Here is a 24,440-nt window from a genome sequence, read left to right as displayed (position 1 = left end):
CCTTATTTATGTAACCTTTTAAAATAATTTTAGCATTGATGAAGATAGATCAAGACCAATTATGCTGAATTTCAAAAGAAGAAAAAGAAAAAAAAAACATTTCCTTACTTCCGCTCTGACAATTTTTTCCATTATAGTGAACAATGTCTCGTCTAATTTGCAACTTTGGACACCTTCAAACCATTCATTGCGGTGTTCGTTTGCTTCGCGTAACGAAACATCTAAATTATTATACGTTTTTTCTGCAGCCAAGTTCTGAAAAAATAATAACATATTAATCTCTCTATTAATGTATCTGTCTGTGTATGTGCATTGCAATCTCTTATACAAATATGAGATTTAGAAAAAAAATGTGACTTACGATAACGTCAAATTTTGAATAGATATTGACCAATTTTCCTTCAGAATCGACAATTGGTAATGCCGAGACTCTCCTTTCGACAAATTTTTTCAAGGCTAAAATTATGCTAGTTTCTTCCGTAGCTGTTTCTATATTCTCAAAAGTGCCTATCCTCAATTCCCTCAAAGTTTTATTAGTGAAAGATGGTTTTGGTAACTCGTGGATCTGTAGTTTATGATTTGAGATATAGATTAAAATATAGATGGAACACATTTACTCGGCATTTTTATTCATAAAATATTCGAATACTCACATATAGGAAAAGGAACCTAAGTATTCGTTTATGCGTCAAAATATAAAGAACGTTTCCGGTATCGGGGTCTATCACAGGCAATCGGTGGATTCTGTTTTGTATCAAAGTCCTGATGGCCTCGTACAGCGATGCATCTGGCCCGATACTTACGAGAGGATGAACTTGATCCTTTAAAACTTCTGAAATCGACACAATTTCCCAAATATAATTTCTGGATGCTCCACCGACGAGAGAAAAGTGTGTGTGTGTGTGTGTGTGTGTGATATATTGTAGATTAATTATTCTATAATGAATTTTGAAACACGAGATATCCCGAGAGAGAAAAGAATCTTACTTCTCCATGTATCCAATTCATGCTCTTCCAACTCGTCCATTGTTACCGATGGACTGGTGTAGTACATCTGGAGTATTTTTATGAAATCCGTTATAGTTAACATGCCAATAAACTGTTGTCGAGAACTGTCCCATAACGGCGCGGCTCTCACTCCTGAAAATATTTCAATATTATTCTCGACACAATACTATTTCTCTCTTCTCTATAAAACTATTGAATTTCTCTTGTAAGCACAATAAACACACGCAAACTCACCATTATAGACGAGAGCGAAGAAGGCCTTTTTAACGAGTAGATGAGTGTCAAAGACGACTAGTTTGGCGCTGGTCGGTATTAGGTCGTAACATTTGTGAAACTTGAAGAATTTAACAAAGATCTGCGACTCGTCCTCCTCTGAAATCCCAAATAGTTGAAAGAGTAGAGAAGAGCCCTTTGTACTTTTCGCACAGTGATAAGATTTACGAAGATTGTATAAATTTGCATCGAATGCACGCAATTTGCTCATGTGTGTCTCGTGTGCGCATTATTTGTTTCTGCTTAATGTTTAATTAATTGTAGAATAATGCAAGCAGTCCAAGTTGTAGATGAAAAATTTAAAGAATTTTACATATAGTTTTATAATACATTATAATTCTGCGAGTAAACGTTTGAGCATCTGAGAAAAGTTATTATTCCACGTTTTTATTATCCCACGAATTTTTATAAAATTGAACAAATCCACGCTTATCGTCAACAAGATTGCTCTTGACAATGTCCACCACAATTGAAATATAATAACTGTCAATCAATTGAAAATACATCAAGACCTTTCGTTTAATAATAACACGGCAATATCAATGACCTAATTAATGATATCGCGAAATTGCGATTATTAGTATACGGAAAAGCACGATTATACATACATTCAGGAAGATATTCGTTAAATATCGAGATGCAAACTATTGTCCATAGGAATGGTACACGAGAGTCAAATGCACGCATAATGACAAAGAATTCAATTATAAAGTGATTATACGCGTAAAGAGATACACGTGCAAAATAAATATGTATTCCCCCCTTCATTTTATATAATATAAATAACTAAATATTATATACTTGTAGAATATACTACTATTATAAAAGTTATCTCTTCTTCTTTTTTAATAAACATACTTGAACAAGAAAATGGAAATTACTTACAGATAATCCAGCCATTGATTTGCCGTGTATATACACGTACATACGTACGTACGTATGTGCGTGTGTGTACTAGCGTAGAAAAATTGTATTGCCGTTCGGAATTTATTATCCGTGAAAAACCGTCCTACTCTGCATTTCCAGATGAAATTTTAATAAAATGTCCTCAAAATACACAATCTTTATAAGCAAATTTAGTTAATAAATTAATTAAATGCATCTAGAATTAAATTAATATAATGTAATATCGATATATTCTTTCGCACGTATTCATGTATAAAAACAAAAATCTTTATGCAACAACGTATTCACACATAGACGCTGTTTTATTCGTAGTGTCGTCGTTTCACTTTTATCCAGGGAATTCGTTTACATTAATACCGTGCGCGAAATCTTTCGAGATACACCAATGTTGATTAAAGATTAACGAATTAACAAGTAGCCGAACACAAGCGTGATGTGAAACTTCATGGTATGTATAATACGTATAAACCATCCTCCGCGGTTTTATTCTTCCTCGATATTACAACAACTTGGTGATCGCGCCCGATACCTTTGGAGAGGATCCAAGCGAGTTCGTCCTCGAGAGGTGGGTTCTCCATTTCAAATTCCTTGATGAGATCTTTCGAATACACGGGATCGTCGTCCTGACTCCACCAGGCAAATGTGACCTGCCTTAAAGCGGCGCGAACACTTTCGGAATTTGAGTAATAGTGTAAGGTCAGCATCATTTGACATTGTCGAGATTACGAGTGGAAAACCGTCTTACGATTATCAAATTGTCCCGAGAATATTCGATGCGATTGTTCCCGTCTGAAAACTCTGAATATTTCTTTGATGCGAATGCTCTTTATTCGGGCGGGGGGGAGGGGGGGGGGAACTATATTATACTCATTACGCTTCGTGTGGCAGTCGAGTTTTTTTTCTTTTCAATTTATCAAACGGTAACAGGTAACTCTTGGCAATTTTTCTCATTCTCTCACAAAAGTCCTCCTACCACTAAAATCTCCCCTTTACGACATTTTCACCCTTTTTGCTCTCTATACGATATCTTTTGAGAAGCGAGTCTGTGCTTCGTCGCCGGCGAACGCAAGCAACGACTGTCTACCAGTAGCTTCGGGTTTTACTCTTTTATCCATCTCTATGTCTTTCTCCTTCGCTCTCGCGCTAATTTCTGTTTCTTTATCGTCATCGTCAAATCAGAGAAGTGCCAAGAATAACTGAACTCGAGATGACTGGTGCTGCGTCTTGCCAAAACGAAAAGAACGAAGCGCGCGCGCGCGCGCGCGCGCACGCGCATAGACATCCGTCCTACCGTTCTTTTCATCGAGACTATGGACTTTCGGATCGGATTCGCTTTTAATAGTCGAGCAGCGGCGGTAGAAAATGAATGCCCGCGCAGTTCGGGCTTAGACTCGTTGGCAAAATTGACGGACCGCCTATGTCGAATATATGTTACGCTGTCCTCTCGAATCCTTTTATCTCTCCGTCACCCTTTGAAACCTACTACCCGCCGCCCACGCGTGTGTTCGTTAAACGCGAGATTTCAAAGTACTATCGTTAATGGAGCCAAGATTCTTATTCAGCAAGCACAGTTTCAAACAAAGGTTACAAATTTAAAAAAAACCTGCTACGACGATAACGATGTCGAAACATAAATTGAAGAGATCAACGTAAATTCCGTCACGTAATAACTTGGTAATGCGCTTGGTACCTCCCTCCCTCTCTCGCCTCCTCCACGTGACCTAGACCTAGATAGAAACTGCAGATGTGAGCGCAACGTAGAATACGAGTATACCGTACGATGGAGCGAAGCTGTATCGCGAATCCTTCCCTCTCGCCCTTTAACGTCAGCTAGCCTCCCGGGGAACTCATCGATCGCGACCGTATACCAGCAGGATACCTAGTCGGAAGACCTAGTTCGCAATACAATTTCAAGGGGAGGACTATGCGAGAGCTTTCGAAACACGTGGAAGAGACTGTGCCGTTTTTCTTGATGAAATCCAAACGTTATTGTTATTCAAAAAATTAATCTAAATTAAATTGTCACCAAGATGTTTATGATATTTCTCTCAATTCTTTGCGAGTCTCTTGAAATTTTTAATTTTTGTAATTAACCGAACAAGAAGACGAGGATGGAGAAAAAAATAACGAGTTGCGTGTAAAGCTTCAATGGCTTTTAACCGTTTCTTTGCAACGTGAAATTAATTTGTTTGACAATTTTTGCTTACAAATTTTCAATCCTACTAACGTCGAACGTTTTTGACGCGAAATCCATTCTTTCGATAAAGGGAGACTTTTTCTTCTCAATACGTACACATTACAACAGTAGCCATCTATTTAATATTCAATATCGATTCTCAATATTTACTATAATCGCGAGTTGATTCCATTTTTTTTGGCGTATGCATGAGGTCATGGGTATTTTAATATTTCAAAGTATTTGTGTAATTTGTTACGTTTTAAGAATTTGTGTAATTTCTTCTTTCGTATTTACATATTATAAACATTTATATTTAGTTGCGAGTGCGAGAGTAAGAGTTTAAGTTTTCAGCTCGCATCAACATACGCGCAGTTTGCGAATTGTCCTTTACGGAAAGAGAAAAGTATCTTGTAATTGTAAAGACTGAGAAATAATTGTCGCATATAACACAAAACTTACCAAGATCGGACAATGAGACTTTCTCCAGGAAGGGATCCACCACTGGCAGCTGTAAATTTGAAAAAAAAATTTGTAACATTTCATATCAATCGTTTTATTACTACTGGTATAATAGTTTCCGTAACAATAATAATAATAATAATAATAATAATTTCCTAGAAAAAAGGAAGAGATCTTGAGATTCTAAATTAAATTTCTACTCCCGCCAAATGGTCGTATGATGTGACATTTCTATCCTTGAATCAACAGTACCTCTTGCATTTCGGGTAGAATTAAAAAAAAATGGCACATCATATATATTTAAGATTTTTTATTGTTTATTGCGCGAGAGAGACGCATCATTTCTTTCGCGTATTTCACTTTCCACTTTTTCGTCTAATATTTTTTACTACGGAAAATAATGTATTTTACACATACGCACACACGCACACACACACACACACACACAGATTGTCTATAAGAAAATATACCGGAGTCCGTTTCAGCAAAGATCTCGGGCTGAAGGTATGTCGTCTCTTGATTTTTGTATACCAATTCGTTAAAACTCCGGAACTCGTAGTCTGCGCCACATCCGAGCTTCTAGCGATACTTCCGGTCGGTTCGCTCGTTTGACGTCGAAATAACATGTCGTATCGATTAAAACTGACAACGCGAAGTTAGATTACGAGAAACGTTTCGTCCACTCTTTGAGGATTTAATATAAAAAAAAAAAAAAATTGTACGTTCGACAAAAGTTTATCAAGTTGGTCCTCTTTCATCGAGTCTCGGTAGATATCTTCGTTGTTGTTTCTCGTCGCAAAATCATCTTTTGTTTTGGAATCGACCAAAGTAGTAATGGCCAAAGCAATTGGATTCAACGCAGTTTAAGGCTAAATTTTTCGTCTGACGATGATTATAGTGTCATAGCGAACGAATATACGTACAACGTTAACACGTCGCTCAACCGTCGCACCTTCGATATTCGTGAAATAATACGCGAGCAAATTATTCGAGGTATTTTCGACGATGGCATAACTCTCTCGGTTGCAAATTGTGGCTAGATGCGGCTAGATGCGTTGCAGTTTGCCAAGAAATTGCGACTTGTCGATAAACGTTCAAAGAGACGCGCGTTATTTTTGTAATTAAATGTGCGATCCCCAAATGTTTTCGGAGATGGATCCCCAAATAATTATCGAATTAGAGACGCACGTTCTCTCCGTTCTTATTCATTTATAAATTTATTCCTCTCAGAATCTGTGTACAAACGTGTGCGCTCTTTCACCTTTCCAATAAATTATTTATCGAAGCTTTTTAATTTTAATTTTCACCGTCATCACCAACTCGAAGATATTGAACGTTGCGCAAAAGATTGATCGCGTTGAGCCAAAATTTATCTCAAAAAATGAATTTGCGCGTAATGTTAAGATAATAAGAAGAAATTTGCAAAGCTAATTTTCGTCAAGTCCCTCGTAATTTGTGCGAGACTACAAGTAATTATACGACGTTTTAAACTTACGCTCGGTAACTTACGAGTTGTATCTCCGATCGCGATTGACAAATTCAGAATGATTACTTTGAAAATCTCTTTGCTATACTTGAAAAAAAGAAAGAAAAACCGATACACCATCGTTTTTTATTATTGGTTCGTTGGCTTGGAAAATGCTTCTTCTTCCCTTCCCCTTTAGGGTCATCTTTTTTTCCAACTTGCACGATTGGCTCATTCGATCCGCGCCAAGAATAGTAAAGCGACGACGACGACACATGTAACAAGTATAATAAACGAACGTGCGATAAAGGAGGGGAGTGCCGAGCATCTTTCGAGCGTTATATTTACTACGTCGTCGATAACTTGAGATATTTGGTTAAAAGCGATATCAAGCTGATTCGTAGCGGAAAGACGAAGCGCAAAGATATCGTGAAACGAAAGCGATATCGGTTTCCGCGGCTCGCGGCCTCGCGCGTCTAGTCGAATCTAAAAATATTGTTATATATACGATGGAGACACAATTTCTGGCCACGGCTTTTCTTTTTCTTTCTTTTTCTCTTTCTAATCGGTCGAAATGAATTTCGCACGGCGTCTACGGAAATAGCTCGCAAGGATGTAACTCTGTTACGTGATGCGTATAGAGGATTTTTGCAATAACACGTAGGCATACGACAAAGTTTCGATATAAACGCGGGACGCGTTTGCAAGGCCGCTATATAAGATAAAAAAGCACTCGTGCGTCATGGATGGGGACGACGAGGAACGCGCGACAACTTGTTGTTGACGAGGCGTCGCCGCGAATCGAAAAACCCCAACCGCGCGCGTCCGTAGAAATGTAAGGTAGGAATCGGAATTTCAAGCGACGTCGTCGCTTAAACAAGTCGGGAGATTTAAATGGAACGCCCACGCGAAAATTCCGTCGTTGCGCCACGCACTCGCCAACAAGTTTTGTAGCCGACAATTATCGAGAGACTTATCCATCCCAAATTCACTCGTAGTACTCGCCAAACGGGCGAGTGTCTCGCATAGCGAAGCATAAGCGAGTCGATAAAGATTTAAATGTATATGTATTTAATTAAAGCATACTGGGGCATGACGTAATGCGCAAAGATAATATCAACGCTGCAATGTATTTGTTTATATTTCTTTTTTAGCCGCGATCAAACGATATTCGAAAATGTAGAAACGAACAAGAGGAGAAGAGGAGAGGGCGGCATAGTTTTTTGGATTCGCGGGCGAAATTTAGCCCGTGTCAGAGTCGTAAAACGATCCACGCGTCGTGAGTAGTAGTGGCATCTAAATATAATTTTGAATCGCAATTGTTTACAAACAACTTGTCGACATTGGCATTCGGTCGGCCGACGAAATTTCAGCAAATTTCTAGTTCACATACACGCGCGCGCACACACACACACACCGTTACACATACACGCGTGTACATGTGTATATATATATATAAATATATAAATATATATATATATATATATATATATATATATATATATAAATTAAAGTCGGGCACTCTTTCGCATCGCATCGCGCACTTTATAATTGCGACGCAATAAAAGTTTTGCGAGCTCCGCGTACGGAATAGAAAACTTGTCTTTTCCGCTTTCTAGTCGAAACATCGATTATCTTGAAATCAGGCGCTTCGGTTACCAAAGTTACGTTATCACGATTATTTCATATCTCGTCCGTATTGCCAAATTCGCTTGTTTGTAAAAGTAAGTGAAAATGTTAAGGTCAAGGCCGAGACTAAAAGGTCGGGAGAATCTGTTGCTTGTGCAGCATCGCTCGTCAGCTGCGCTCCTAGCCGCGCGCGATGCGCATGTTTCTCTAGCAACAAGTGTCTGTATATTGTTGCTCATTGATAATTGGTGAGCACCGGTCCGCAAGATGCGAATTTAAAATTAAATTTCGCGTACCGCATTATTTTATTATTATTACGATTATTATAGGCGACAATGAAACATTTTCATCGCTTTTCATTTCTAACGTAAATACTGGCTCTGATAATAAATACCGCGTCAATTCTTATTGTTGGCGCTACGCGAGAAATAGGTGTAAGACTAGGCAAACGCGTTTGTGAAAATCAAGTGTCCGAGCGTCCGAGACAACTACTCGTGCGTACAACGAAATGGCATTTTTTAATTAATCCCATCGCGATTAGGGAAACGAACGAGTCGGCGCTTTCGAGCCCGACGCCGACAACCGCTTCGAGCCGCGCAGCAAATTTCTCTCGAAAAACTGACTAACCGATCGATGGATTGATTTCAATGCACTCACTCTCATCGTCATCCTTCTCATAAGAACGCGCTCTTGAAAATTTCACGACGGACGGAAAGTCGTCGCGTCGAGATGCCGGCACGAATAAGAAGCATCTCTCTCTCTCTCTCTCTCTCTCTCTCTCTAGGGTGCTACACCGATATTATTCGATAACGCTCGCGAGCACACAAGCCGATCGGTTCATCTTGACATCACTAGAGTCGAGGAAAAAAAATGAAGAAAAGACTCATCGCGATCGACTATAATAATCATCAATTTTCTCGCTTCGTCGTCAACGCCGGCTCGATCGCTCGCGTTCAACTGGATCATCCCGTTGAGACTGGCGCCCGATGGGGCTCTCTCGTCGAGCTTGCGACACGTTGTGTGTATGAAATTTACGGCGCATCGCTTTATATGCGCGTGACGCTTTATTTCGCGGCATCTTCGCATTGTCTCGAATAAATAATTGAATCCAATTAACGATTATCGATTTATTCGAGGGCTCGTTTCCGACTCTGTTTTGGAAAAACAAAAAAAAGAGAGAAAGAAAAAAAGGCAAAAAGCCAGAATGATGTCCATTTCCTCGGTCTCGTACGTTCAGATAATGGCATTCGCGCGCAGTATCTGCCGAGTCAACCATTGCATACGATAAGGAGCATCGATAAGCGTTTAAATATGTACTTGGCGCGTATCACGGAACGGTAAAATAAACGTAGGCGACAAACTTGAGACTCGAATCATGGCAAAGTAATATCTTATCTAACAATAAGAAATAAAATTGGCAAACTAATTGTAAGGAAAAGTAAACACGCTTAAAAAGATTAAGCTCGTTGTGCAACGTATACGTATATATACACATATACGTTATATTTTCTATATTATTAAAATATAATTTTTCGGGACACGCTATTATTATCTTTCGATAGACATTATTTTCTGAAAATTGGAAAGAGAGCGGAATGTCACAATCATGTCTGCATTTGAGATGCTACAAAAACGTTTTATTATAGGCGAATTTTATAAAATGTCAAATTTTTTTTAAATTGCAAACAAATCGAAAATACTCTAGTCTGTAACAAAGTAAAATAGTTTTACTCGCACGTTCGTCGATAACTTATCATTTATCGTAAGGATAAATTATCGACGCGTAGTAAAATAGTGCTCTGATATATCGATGTAAGAAAAGGTTTTTATCGACGTTCGAGTCTTGGATTTGTCGCAATATACACATGTATGTACATACATATAAGAAGAAGACACACAGCTCAAAATTGACATTCAAATTTAATTGTAATATGCTGCAACTTTCGCCACATTTCGTTATATTATAAACATAATCCAACAAAGATGAACGATAAAATATCCGTTAAATATCTCATGTTCGATATTCTCTCTGGTGAATATAAATACGGTGAAGAACTCTCATGTACATACATACATATATTCTCAACCTTTTCTCGTCGGTAAATCTTTCTCATGACCTAGATCCACAATACTTATTCATGGAATCGATACGCTACGATTTATTCATTAAATATCTTTCCGCTTTATCACGAAAAGCTAAAAGTAAATTATATTCCTTAATTTACATGTATACGCGGGAAAGAGAGAGGGAGATTCTTTGATAAATTTTTATATATAAATTTTCGTGTATTATTGCATTTCGATTAAAAAAATAATCGTTATGAAGTCAGCGGTATTTTCTGTGCGGATAAAAAAAATATTTACACACTTCATATATTTTGGAATGATTTTATACGTAAAAAAATATTATTAAAAAAGTTTTATATTAAAATATATTGTTGCTATTGTACATATCCCAGAAAGAGATGAAAACCTTTTTTTCCATAATATCTACACACAATTGATGAAACATGAAAAAAGAAATTGCTTTAGAAACTAATACACCCTCTTTAAACATGAGTATGTGTAATACTTGGAGAGCGAGATACGAAAATTATTAATTTAAATAGTTAAAAAAAATACTAAGGACACTTTTAAGGAATTTTTTTTATATTCGATAATGACACAATCAACTTACCCCCCGAGCATCCCTGAAGAGTATGGCAGCGTGAACCGGATCTAGGCAAGCATCGGATGCTCTGTGAGGTATTGCAGGTGCTCCAAGAGACAATCTTCGTGCTGTTGGATCCAATGAACTTCTTCTAAGCGCACCTGGAACAAAAATAATAATAATAATAATAATAATGACAATATATAAAAATTTTGTAATTATACATATGTATATTCTAGATTTTGTATATATACATATGTATATTCTAGAAATTGTGTGTGTGTGTGTGTGTGTGTGTAGCTTCTAGAAGAGAGAAATAACATTTATAGATGTATGAAAATAATTTTCCACTATATTAAACTATACGTAACGGCATGTATTTATCAAGTTTACATCATTGATCGACTTTGATCGATTATATCATACGTGTTCCATTATCATCAACAGTCATAACGGTTGCAATTAATCCAATTCTCTCAAGTTTCGTTCTTAATAACCTATGTAATATTAGACAATTCAAAACAAACGCGCAAAATTTTTGTCACGGCAAATTATGTCAAACGTGACTTGTGTTATTTACACATTATTACCATGTGCATAAAAAATATCATAAAAAATAAATAAATTATTAACCTTTTATACCTTTCAAAATTCGCACTATTTAATAAATTTCAATAATTTATGCTGCTTTTTTTAAAATTATCTCTCGTAAACAAATTATGCAAATTATTATAATAAAGTACTTATTTATGACATATGCAAATGTTTCATAGCACAGTATATCAAATAATGTATTATAAAGGATTACGACTGTCATTATGCAAATGACAGTCTGGCAACAGTTTTGTTGAAACAGATAATGCTACGTTATATAATAAATATTTGTAAAAAGAAAATTGCAAAGAGATATTACTCTTGTTTTCGTCCAATAATGTACGCATGTTTGCAATGCAGATTTGGATTTTTGTTCAATACATACATTTGAACAATGAGAAAATTAAAAGCAACCTTTTATTCGTTTAGTTAAAACCAACATTTTATTTCCTTCTAATAAATGTTTGACCCTATGTTTGTCTGGCGGTCAAATTCATTTTCGATAACACACATCTACTATTATCTCCATTGTAAAATAGAAGAAGATTGATATCACGATTACTGCCCACGAGAAACGCTTTGATCGCGGGCCGGGGTCTTGGAATTTTGTTTTTCTCTCATCGAAGGCCGTTTGCGCACGTTTCTATGATTAAATCCGCTTCCTCAGCGTGAGACGTTCAAGCGATATCCCGCTTTATCGGCGGTGTTTATTTCATATGAATGCGCGCTTCGCATTATATGCTCGTACAAGAATGAAACAGATGCTAGCCAATTACAAATTTGCAAATTGTTTCGCGACTCGATTGTTTTAGCTGGCAAATATATAAGATACGCGCAAGCAGACGACGTATGTATGCACCGTTTGAAAATTAATCCAATTAGAAATTTTCTAATTTTTTTTATACAAGACCGAAATAAATGCATATTTGTTGAAAAAATTTCAAAATCCACGTTGTTGTTGCGTATCGATAAAAGGGCAGGTGGCTAAAAAACAGCTTTGGAGAACGTGATAGATCGCGAAAGCGATCTTGCGCGTGCACACGCAAATGTTGCTTTTTATTTCTATTTCGTTATTTTGATTTGATTCAAATTATTACGACAATTTGATTTACTTTTAATGCTCCATTTTTTTACGAATATGCATAAAAGATGAGACAATGAATCTCCTACTTGTGCTTGTCACATTTGCAACAACTACAATGACAACTGTATAATCGAGTCGAGGCTTTCGTTTATCGATATGTAATTATTGAATTTGATGAAAAATGAAGCGAATCGGTGTGGAACCTCCAATCGGAAAATGGAAATGTTTGAAAGATTGAAACAACACTTGGATAAAGAGAAAAGATGTAGATGTATTTGCATATATAATCGCGTCGAGACATCTTAATACTTGAAGATAAAAGATGCAGAAAAAAATGCATAAATTTCCTCACAGCCTCACAGACATTAAAAGACTGAGATTTTTACACTGAGAACAAAAGATACTATAATTATAGATTGAAATTGTAGTGAGAAAAATAATTGCCTTTCTCGCGATGTGCCGCTGTCGCGCGTATTAAAATTAACGATTGTTTTATTTATTTACGATACTCGTCGTATCTAGGTATAAACGGGCATGTATTTTGGCAAGAGGACGTGTGTAACGAAACAATATTGTACGAATGATCAATTTAGCGACACGCGAGAACGTCCACACGCGTTTGTAGTTGGTATGAAAACATGTTGCGCAATGATAGTGGAAAATTGAAACGGTAGAGCAAATGAGTCTGACGAAGAAAGAGAAAGAGAAAGAGAAAGAGAAAGAGAGAGAGAGAGATGCAATTCAATCAATTGTCGACATTTCTTTTTTTTGTTTTTAACTCTTTTCTATACACACGCTTGGCTCTTTGCAAATTCTATTTCATCGACATTGATAAAGAGAACGCCAAATTATTCGCCTGTTGCTTCCTTTCCGAACTATGACAGACATATCTGCATTAATAATAAATATTATATTGCAAAATGCATCGTCGATAAATAGTCGATTTTTACGAGCCGCATGTGTCCAAAGTAAAATAGTATTATCGTAGACACATTACGAGGGAGAAAAAAAAAAGAAAAAAAAAGGACAAGAAACGTTCTTTGAGAATTTAACAAGGCCGATGCGATGCATTCCGTTTGTCAGGATCAGCTCACGTTTGCTCGCGTGAGTTACCTTGCCTGAGTATGCTTTCATAAATCCTGTAGGTAGTCTCGCAATCGGTCTCTTGCAGGCCAGCGGACGGTCTGGCGCCGCCGTCCAAACTCTGACTTCTGTTCCTAAAGTCCTCCTCCCGTTTCTTGGGACTCTCGTGACACTCGCTTTGCCGTCTGATGTGTCCCAATCTTCTACCGAAATGCCGTATCATCTCCTGTATGCTATGATGATGATGGTGTTGTCTCTCGTGTTCGTTGGTCGGACTAGGTGACGAAGGAGAAGACGACGCTTTACCGCTGCTCGCTGCCCGATGATGATGCTGATGGTGATAATGATGAGAAGGATGATGATGGTGGCTGTTACCGTGAAACGTGTTGTGCAAGAATTGATGCTGATTGGACGAGTTGGAGCCGCAGGACGAGCCGTAGGACGAGGAACCGTACGAATACGCGGAACTGACCGAGCCGCGGGACACGACGTGTCGCTCGTGGAAGTAGAGCTTGCTATCGTGTTTCTGGTTCAGCAGCTCCTGCAGAAACCTCGTGTCGTGATTCCGGATGTCCGACGACGCGGAGGAGGTGAAACTTCTGGTATCGCTGCCGTTGTTGTCGGAGCCATGATGATGAGACAAAAGGTGGCTTATTCCGTGCATTTCACGAGACGGGCGTGTCGCAAACAATGACTCTGATATCGTTGAGCGGAAACGGTCGCGGCACAAGTTTCGCAGCGTTCATCGACGTCGCGGAATCTGCGAATAACGCGGCCAAGTAATTTCGAAACGAAAACAGAAGGGACGATAATCATTTCCCTTCCGTTCCCTCCGTTTGCCGCGAATTATTACGGCAAATAACGATTCGCGTACGTACTCGTATGCGAAGGCCAAATATTCGTGTTACGAGTTAAGAGTGCTTTGCGCGCGTCTCGTCGGCGAGTCTCGGCATTCGACTATAAAGAACAGCCTTCAAATAAATGAATAAATACAAATCGAGCGATACATCTACGCGCGACATTTAATATCTAATACTTCCGACTTGCGCGTGTTTCAAGTTTTCTCTCCCTTTTTTCAACGCTCGCGAATATCTTTTCGTAGAGAGAGAGAGAGGGAGAGGGAGAGAATTATATTTCTTTCGTATATCTCATCGTATATTACACGATAAAGACAAGGCGTTCACTTACACATTCCATTTACTTTGCGCACAAAGACAGCGTGCTTTATTCTCTCAACGAGACAAATAATAATTACTAATTCTTGTTTGCGAATGAAAATTACTCTAAAAGACATTAAGCATACAAAAATACTCTTCTCTCGTTTTCCGTCTTGTACACGAGCTATTTCAACAGCTGCTCGAGCAGCTTCATCATCGGTTCTACACGTTGAAAATTTTCGAAGAAAACTATGCGCGCGTATTACGTCAATTGGGCCAAAATTTAGCGGAAAGAAAATGGAAGTCACATTCGATGCCAATTAAATTCTGGCGAGCGCGAGTGAATCCTTTAATAAAGCTTCGCGAACCAATCGGCCGCTTCTCGCGAGAGACGCACTTTTGTCGAGTAAAATTTAGCTTTGGCGCATTCGATTAAAATATTAAAAATATACGTATATAAGAGCGGGGGTAAACTTAACTCGTGTATACGAATAACGATATAATAACGCAAGCTGCTTTCCTCGAGTACGATTCAACGATCGTATGACGATAACCGAATTGTATAATTTAATAGAATTGTGTTATCGCGATATACGTAACACGACGAAAGAAAGAAATGGATAGTATCGCGTCCGAGTATCTGAATTCTCAAAATTCACGAAACGTACGATTACACGTGCCCCAGCTGCGACCGCGTTGCGTTGCGTCACTACGCAGAAAATTAAGATATTCAGAAGGAAACATTTATGACACGACACTGATTGCGTGATTAGCGGAAGCAGTCGCAGTGCCGCCAATTATTAAACAACCGAGAACGACACAGCTTCGCCGTTTATCAATGCGTTACTGGTCAACGCGTCTCTTTTCTTTCCTCGCAAAACTACAAATGCACTTTTATGTTCTCTTCTTTGACGTTTTTCACGTCGTTTGAAACTCCGTTTTCAAAACGGAATTTTTATACTCTCGTCTCGAGCTGTCGATTTCTACAATTGCGTCTCCGAAACGGTAAATTTTGGAGTCGAGGGTGAGGAAAAAGTAGGTCGTATCGATCGAAGTCCTCCGAGAGGCAACCGTTTAGAGATTGTTGTCTCGGCTCAAAGTAACGTATCGACAAGTTACGAAACGATAGCGAATCGAATCTGAGATTCGAGCGGAAATTTGCGAGTTAATTAAAGAGCGAACAATCATTTTGACTCGAACGTAGCGACCGTAGCGACTTTATATACCTACGGATTTATCTCATTAAATGACGACGTTAATATTGCTTTTTGTAAAACGAGATAAACGAAAAAATTTTCAATAATGCCTAAGAAATATACAACTAAACACAAAGTACCACTTTTTTTGCACATTGCAAAAGTTGGTAACAATTTAGATGATGACTGCAAACTTTTATACAAAAATAGCGCTGCAGGGCATAGATTTGACAAACATCCGCGCACATTATTTATATGCAAATGCAGTAAATTTATAATTAATGAACTTGTGTTATATGAATTAAAAATATGAAAATTTAAACATTTTCCGTGTTTGAAAAAGAGGAAAATTTTATATTTTACATATTTTTTTACACACATTATTTAAAAGCTAGCGATAAGAAAAATACGTTTTTTTTTTTTTTTAAATGACGATAAATACGTATTGAATGACTGAAAATATTGAATAAACAAAATTACTAATAAAAAAATAAATTTATACAATAAATATATATATATATATATATATATATATATATATATAAGAAAGAAATTAAATAACATTTGATTATTCATTTCACACATATACTATTTTAACATTCAAATTAAATAGTGTAAAACTGCAAACAATTTTCAAACAACGATGAACAAATCTGTATCATAAACACTATATACGTGCTAATTTAACAAAGACCTTGAATCCTTCTCCTTCCCCCCTACAAAAGACCGCGTATATATCTATAACATCTCGCAACACAACGCGCACGGTAAATTCAATTTAGCAAAACGCCCATGAGAGAGAGAAAACTTGAACAATTGAAACAAATCGGCGGCAGATTCTATCTCACTTTGAGCGCAGAATTATCCATTTAAAAATTAAAACACGTGCTCGCAAATTGTTATACTTTAGTGGGTACATCTAATCGATTGCCTGTTTCAAATGCAAGAAATATACATATGTATGTGTGTATTAAATGAAAAAGTCCTTAAAAATTCCTTGCCTTTTTAAAGATGATTCCGCACGAGAAAACTGACGATGCTCGATTCAATTGTGAATAAAAGTTAATGTACTTTGATATTTCTGTTTGATATGCAAATAATTCTTTGTCTCCCTTTGTGTCCCTTTTGACATTCCTCTTAATAATTTTATATACAAATAAAATGTATATTAAACAATTTATATATTTATAATTTACAATTTATATATTATTTACAATGTACGTCCGGTAATTGTTCCAGCGATTTAAGCGATAATAAGATATTTAACGATGCATTACGAAACGAATCGCATAAAAAAATATTTTTCGTTTTAATATTTTGTATAATAATGAGCCAGATGTGAATTCATTACTTATCGTACTTGTTATTTGTAAAGACCTCTTCGAGATTGATCTTTGAATACCGTGGGCGTCGAGAGATTAATCGATTAATCTCTCCGATTAAATTTACGATACGTCCGTGTGTAACGTTACATGATATTTACTTATCGAAAATTTAAGTCTATCGTCTGGCTACGTCTGCAAATGTTATCAAAGTTGCATTCTTATCGTATGAAACGCCAAACGCGCGATTGTGAACCGCAAAAAAAGCAATGTAACACCGTATGCGTGCACTCGGTGTAAAAAAAAGTCTCGATACAGAGAAAAAAGTTGAAGACGTCAGCGCGCGCACACTCGTATTTGGATTTTCACGCGTCAAAATTGTCGATTTAAAAATGCTTATAATAATTGAAGTGTCGATTAAAAGATGCTTACATTAATTGATATATGTATATATCGTAGGAATTTTTTTATTAATTAATTTTAGTTTTATATATGAATATTTTACATATGAATATTTCTCACAATATATGACAAGCGAACAAAACCTTGCGGAAGCTGAGTCGATTATCAGCGACTCAGCGTCATGTGCGTACAAACATCTTTATACGAATACGAGGCGCATCGAGACACGCGTCTCTTTCAAACGGTTGCGCGAGTATACGAGTCCTAGTTACTTTTGAGGCCGAGTGTACTCGCGAGCGCGCCAAACTCTTGGTATCGCGTCATAAATTTGCCGTACGGCTTTTGACGAGTAATTTTTCATAATTTACATAACGCTCTTGAGCGTTTGTCGACATTTCTAAGCGGTTTACGTCTACGCGTTTCCAGCTCCCCGAACAATCGACGTACGAATCTGCGCGCGCGCGCGCGAGACCGGTTTTTTTCAAGGCCAGCGAAAACCCTTCGCTCGCCGCGCGTCGGAGCACGCCGGGGCACGCCGGGGCACGCGTCAAACTACTATTCGATTCTTGGTCTTGGTGTCGTCTTGGTGCCGCGTTCTAATTTTACATACATGTATGAACGAGCCCCTCATTTTTCTCGCGGAAAGGACAATAATATTCCGTTTGTTTTAGACACGTTTGTCTCACGGCTCTATCGACTTGTCCCCTTTAATATTTATCTTTTCTGTCCTTCTCTCGCGCTCGAGATCGACATCTACGTGCTCTCGTGTACTACATCCATTTAAAGTCGAAATCGTCGAACGCGTGCGCGTCGAATGCGGCTAAAGAGGAACGATGTGAATGACGTAGTTGGGTCGAACAATGCGGAGAAACGTTGCAATGTCGCCGCCGGTTAAGGTTGATCCAAACGATAAAAATTGCGCTTTCCCTCTCTGTCGCGCGACAAACGGTTAGGTTACGTAATAACGAGAGAAGCCGAGGGAAATCCTCGGTTGTCGAATGCCGAGGAGGCGCCGGAAAGAGAGACGCGCATCGCGCATCTCTCCGCGTTTGCGATTTAGCAATTCTAGGCTCTTGTGCCCTTTCGTTTCGCGAGAAGGCCGAGAAGGGGAAGGGAAGAGGGATAACCGTATATGGGATATATACGGATGTAGCGGGAGAGAAGCAAACTTACGAACAAAACGATGCGAATCTTATCCGTTTTTTGCAGACGGGTCTCTCGGCCGTCGACAACGCAAACACGTGATAACGAGACTCACCTACTTTTGGTTCTCTCGCGTTCTAATCGCACACGCTAAAGAAACTCTCTTAAAGAAAAGAAAGAAAGGGGAAAAAAAAGGAAAAAAAATATACTCCGGCTCGAGTACAAGGTCACATCTACGCGTGACGTAACACGTAGAGAATCAAGGAAGAAAAAAAAAGAAAAGAATTATCCCGTATTAACACTGTGCCGTACGATTCGTTGAAAACACGGCACTGCCGTTCTTCCCAAACTCACTGATAACACACCGATCACAAGCGTCGTCGATACGCTACAAACGACACGTCGCGATGTGCGATGTTTACGACGAATGCAAGTTTCATCCCGTGAATCATTGACACGCTTGTCACGTTCTCGGACGTACGCCGTACATTTTAAGGACACGGCGATAGCGACGCCGACGCTGACGCCGACGCCGGCAATTAAACACGTAATTAAAACGTCACGACGGAGAGGCGCGAAATTTCGCGAAATTTCGCAGCGAAAACATTCGAGAGCGACGTAACCGCTAATTTCGAGTTACGCGGGCATCGCTCGCCATTGAAACGCGCACTGCTACTGCCTTCGTTCGACGTACGACATACGACACACTTGCACCGCGCACGCCGCATCGCGATACGCGATACGCGATACGCGTTTCGATTGACGATTCGCAAAATTCAAACAGCGCCATCTTTTCGGCTAAAGCCTCAACTATGTCGCGACTCTACGGTCGATCATTCTCGATGGGTATATCACTTTTGTGATACCGACAACTATATATTACATTAATAATTCTGTGCGTGTGTATAGACACATCCTTGTTTGGATGATACGTTGCACGAATGTAAATTATTTGTATATTAAAAATTAAACGTTGCGTAATAACTATAAATCCTAAATCAAATTTATTCTCCCTCTAAACAAATTACTCTTATGCGTGTACAAAATATGAATACGTAATAAAATTGGAAACGATTATCGATGTTTGCTACGCGATAAAAAATGGCAACATCTATCTCGAATAAATTTGTCGTGTGAAAAAACGATTCTCTTATGAATGTCGAATGCTCAAGTAGAAATTAATATCTAGAATATTAATATCTAGGATATTAATTTCTATTTGACATTGATGAAAGAATCGTTTTTTTACACGACAAACTTATTATATATATATATATATATATATATATATATATATATATATATATATCTTTGTCTTTTCTTCATATACACATATAAATTGAAGAAACAACTAATAATTTAGAAAATTTGGCAATCTCTCCGTTTCTAATGTAAAAACATAAACAGAGGTTGCACATCTAACGCGTTATCAATTTGAGCCACATTTATCTCGAGACGCGTCTTTTCTCTCAATAACAAGATTAGACAAACTTTAATGCAATATGATCACAAAGGTTACTTACTCTGCGACGCTACTTGTGTCTGATGTTGTACTGCCGCTCTCTGAAACAAAAATGAAACGACTCACAATGATATTTATTACATTACGCGACAAGTTTTTTATTCATTTGTCGGACTTTTGGTCATAATAATTGCATATATTTTATAACTTCCATGCAAAATTAATCAATTATGCAAATATATGTAAACATCCTGTTTATCGAAATATAATAACACGTGGATATAAAAAATATAATTACAAGTGTATGTGTATGTGTATAAAATTATATTTTATAAATTTACTCTGTACATTAATTTTGTTTCTACGTATATTTATATATTTTTTCTAATTTTAAATATAAATGCACATATTTAATATAATTATAAATTATACGTTATAAATTATACGTATAAATTATACGTACGAAATATTTTACGCGTCTTCTCGATACATGTATAAATAGAGAAAAAAACATAATAATAAATTAAGAATAAATTAAAAATGTATCGTATATATTTCAATATCGAGAATATCGATGGGACGACCATTGCTATATATATATATATATATACATATATATATATATATATATATATATATATATATATATACAAAGACGTTGTTTATCGAGAAAAAAATTAATTTACATTTTGCAAAATTAGTCGAATGCCGGACGCTTCGAGACTCTTGGCATCCAAGGAGCGGCTTCTCGGTTTTGCACCGAAATAATCGTCCTTCTTGCCGCTCTTTATCCATTGGAAATACGAAGACATTTCCGAATTTTCTCTAGTGTCTATTTATCCTTTAGGTTTCTCGTAAACTGCACGCATAACTGAATAATTAAAGTTGCGTCATTTGTTTTATCCTATTTGTCGATTAACGAATTGAGAATTTGAAATTTCTCAAATTATACGCGCGACCTTTGTAAACAAGATTTGCTCGTTTGAAAAGTAAAAAAAAAATGCTAATTATGGAATCTGACCGATTGGCAGAAACTCCAGCGACGGATTAAACATTTTGGCGCCCCTAGGCAGCGTACATTTTGCCGCCCCTAATCCAAGGTATAGTCGCAGTGTCAGATGTAGAACCGGAAAGCAAAAAAAAAAAAAAAAAGTACAAAATATGTATCAATTTTCTGTTACCCCTGCATTAGCTGGTGAAAACATAATATATTTTTTAATATTTTCACGACCCCAGACAGAGGCGGCGAAAATTTTCTGTCTTTGAAAATTTGCCGCCCCCTCAAATTTGCCGCCCTAGGCAAATGCCTAGGTTTGCCTCTAGTGTTAATCCGTCGCTGACCGATTGGCAGAAACTCATCTCTTTCCATCTTCGATATCTCCTTGGATTCTCTCCTGGATGTTGTCTTTCGAGTTAATGCGGTAATGTGAATTTCATGTGTGACCGTGACATAACATAGGCGTATATTATCGCCTGTGCGATAAAAAAAAGAGGGAAAAAAAAGAAACGACGAACTCTTCTACCACGGTGTAGCACATATGCCACAGGTGCAGCGCACATGCTTGTGTCAACTATCGTTCGGTCATCTCGTCTTACAAACGATCACGAATAATATCGTTTTTTTCTCTCCCTCCCTCTCGTTTTTCCTCCATGTATGTACATATATTCACATTATTGTCCGTGATTATTGTCTATCATTTCTCTTGGAATCTAATCGCTAAATTTGTCACTAATTTCGTCATTCTTTTATAATCTTAATTATCAAATAATAAAGAATAATGCACTTGTAACAGATAGACTCTTGTTATCGATATAATTACACTTGCGCATTTAGAATAATGGGGATAGAAATTTTTTCGGCATCGATCGAAAAGAGAATTCCACGACACGTGGAATTTATCTGAGATAGCGCAAATATTGTTATAGCGAGATTTGAAAAGCAACGTAAACAGCTCGAGATTTTTCCATTGCAAATTTCGCATTGTTGGTAACCCGCGTGACATGAAGTCGTCTTGCTTTTGATTTGTAACTTACAATGGAGAAGATCCAAGTCTCTTATGTAGATCTCGCAGTGGCAAAGCGAGGATCGGTCAATCTTTCAGATTCCATACGCGTGCACTTTTCTCCTCGAATTAAAAAATAATAATCCATCTTAACGATTAAGCGAAATTCAATGTTTGTAATTTCAAAATTGACATTATTATTAGCCTACGGATACGCTTATCGCTTTAAACGTTCGCCAATTCACACGACGCGATTCTAATATTTTTCTCTAAAAATTGTCGTTGAAAGAGAAATTAACGTTTTTTCTGGGTATTCGGCTTATTAAGAGAAAAATTTCAATTTGTTCCAAAGCTCTCATTCGTGTTGCTCCTTTATGAATCGATATCGATCGATCGATCGTCCGACGAATTTACCTAATCTATGCGCGCGAATCGATTATACATGCACTACACACGCACTATTGGAAAAATAACGCACGATAAGCACAAGCAATTAGTCTTTTTACGTGTTTAGTGTCGCAAGTATGACGAGTCACTGAGCGGACATGTGCCTCTCTTTTCCATCTCTTTCCGCTCGATACGCTACCTCCCACTAGCGATGGCTGTTGTGCACTGTATTTTATTTCGTCACAAACACATTGTCGAAACACCTGTTGGTACGACGAGAATTATACGAGCATCCAAACAATCCCGCCGAATAATTCTTATAAGGAGGAACGCGCTTTTCTCACTTAATATTCCAACGTATTGTATTAAAATGAGCCGTATAACCGACAAACGCTTGTATTATATTCAGTCTCATCTTGAGTAAAGATAAGAAAAAAGTATGTTATATAAATATTGTGCGCGCGGTCCATAAATGCTTTATCAACAAGTCGTAGCCGAAATACAAAATAAAATAGGATAAAGTCTTTAATTTCCTTCAGTTGCATTTATTGTTATCGAAAGAATAGACTATGTCAAAATTTTCATTTTTATCTATAAATAACATACCGTCCACGCAAAACTACTACGTCGATCATTTACGACTTGCACATTTTATACAGCAATCTATTTTAATTTTGCTCATATGATGTTCCGCTCATACGATGCGGTCAATCGCGTTAAAAACTCGGATATTTTCTGTATAGTTGCGAGAGATTACACATCTTCCTAAATATATATATATATATATATATATATATATATATATATATATATATATACGTAGTATATCTCGTGAAAAACACGTAAAATGAGAGAAAATCGATTATTATTTTTGTAATTATTGCCAATCGAATATATAGAATATATCTCGATACGCTTTTAATGCAACGCTTATGTTCAATGTCTCTTTGTTATCATTATTTCGTTTCCTCATTACCGACTTAATTATATATAATCACGATTACACGTTTACATTACGTGCTTTACATTACAAACGATAGGATATTATTTATTCCATTTTCGTCCATTTGATAACAATTTCTCGGTTGATAACAATTTCTCGGATCTTAAATTAAGAACCGAAAGGCAAAAAGATGGGAAACGTTCTTGCCTACGTACTCTCACTTGCTTACGTGCGATAAAGAAGACATCCATCTCCTAAGGTAAATTCTCGACGCGAGCTAATTATAGTTTCCTTATTCTCTTCAAGTTACCGTGTCAATTTGTTTCGTCTTTCTATCTAATTTATGTTATGATATTTAGATTATAAAGATTTTGCATCAAATGTATCTGACAATTTCAAATTTGTGTTTAATACGAGTGCGTGCTTGAATATGAATAACAAAGTTAAATAACAACTTATAAAATGCTAAGCTAAATAATAATATAAAGTAGGAAATTTTTGATTTTTTTTCTTGATTTATCAATAAACAGGATGCGTGAAAGATACATGTATATGCGATTGATCGCACAAACATAATTCGTGCATAATCTGCATAATTCAAAATACTTTTTATCGATGTTATTAAATCAATAAATAATTAAGTATAAACGTAAAGAGTTACTTACAGCTTTTCGTTTATCCTCTGCACTCAAGGCACTATGACTCCTGTGCCTGATAAGATCCATAACCTTGCTCACAGGATTTCTACTACTTTCGGATCCAGCTCTAGGTCTCCCACTTCCCTGTTCCTTATTCTCTTTCTGTTCTCTTTGGTTATCTCGATGATATTCTTTCTCTGTATGTACATCCACCGACGAGCTCCCGTGCGATCCTCTATGCAAGGAATGCTAGATAATGGCAGAAAGACAAAGAGAGAGATAGAGAAAAAAATGAATAAAAATTAACAATACTACATACGTGCGCATATAGTTACAAAATCTTATCCAAAAATAAATTTTTCCAAGTTTACATTCTAATATTGTTAAAAAATTATTTTCTTTTTTGCACGTTTCTCTACTTGAAAGAATCTTCTTTTTTTAAAACTTAATATATATA

The 24,440-nt window shown here is 37.1% G+C and overlaps 1 protein-coding gene across 1 annotated transcript in view; it reads right to left on the bottom strand.

Annotated features, from left to right (window-relative positions):
• LOC105252883 (serine-rich adhesin for platelets) overlaps window positions 1-24,440 on the bottom strand; it is a 38,853-nt gene that overhangs the window by 1,422 nt on the left and 12,991 nt on the right. The window contains exons 6-14 of the mRNA XM_025414615.1: window positions 24,011-24,232; window positions 20,074-20,113; window positions 10,597-10,730; window positions 4,826-4,874; window positions 1,243-1,380; window positions 988-1,140; window positions 654-832; window positions 362-565; window positions 109-255 (exon numbers count right to left, since the gene is read on the bottom strand). Of these exons, the coding sequence (XP_025270400.1) occupies window positions 109-255; window positions 362-565; window positions 654-832; window positions 988-1,140; window positions 1,243-1,380; window positions 4,826-4,874; window positions 10,597-10,730; window positions 20,074-20,113; window positions 24,011-24,232 (1,266 nt within the window). The remainder of the gene's footprint in view (window positions 1-108; window positions 256-361; window positions 566-653; window positions 833-987; window positions 1,141-1,242; window positions 1,381-4,825; window positions 4,875-10,596; window positions 10,731-20,073; window positions 20,114-24,010; window positions 24,233-24,440) is intronic.

This window comes from Camponotus floridanus, unplaced genomic scaffold (genome assembly GCF_003227725.1).
Source record: "Camponotus floridanus strain SB8 unplaced genomic scaffold, Cflo_v7.5 scaffold86, whole genome shotgun sequence".
Lineage (NCBI taxonomy): Eukaryota > Metazoa > Arthropoda > Insecta > Hymenoptera > Formicidae > Camponotus > Camponotus floridanus.
Note: the sequence above shows the minus strand (reverse complement) of the source record. Positions and strands in the feature narration are given on the sequence as shown.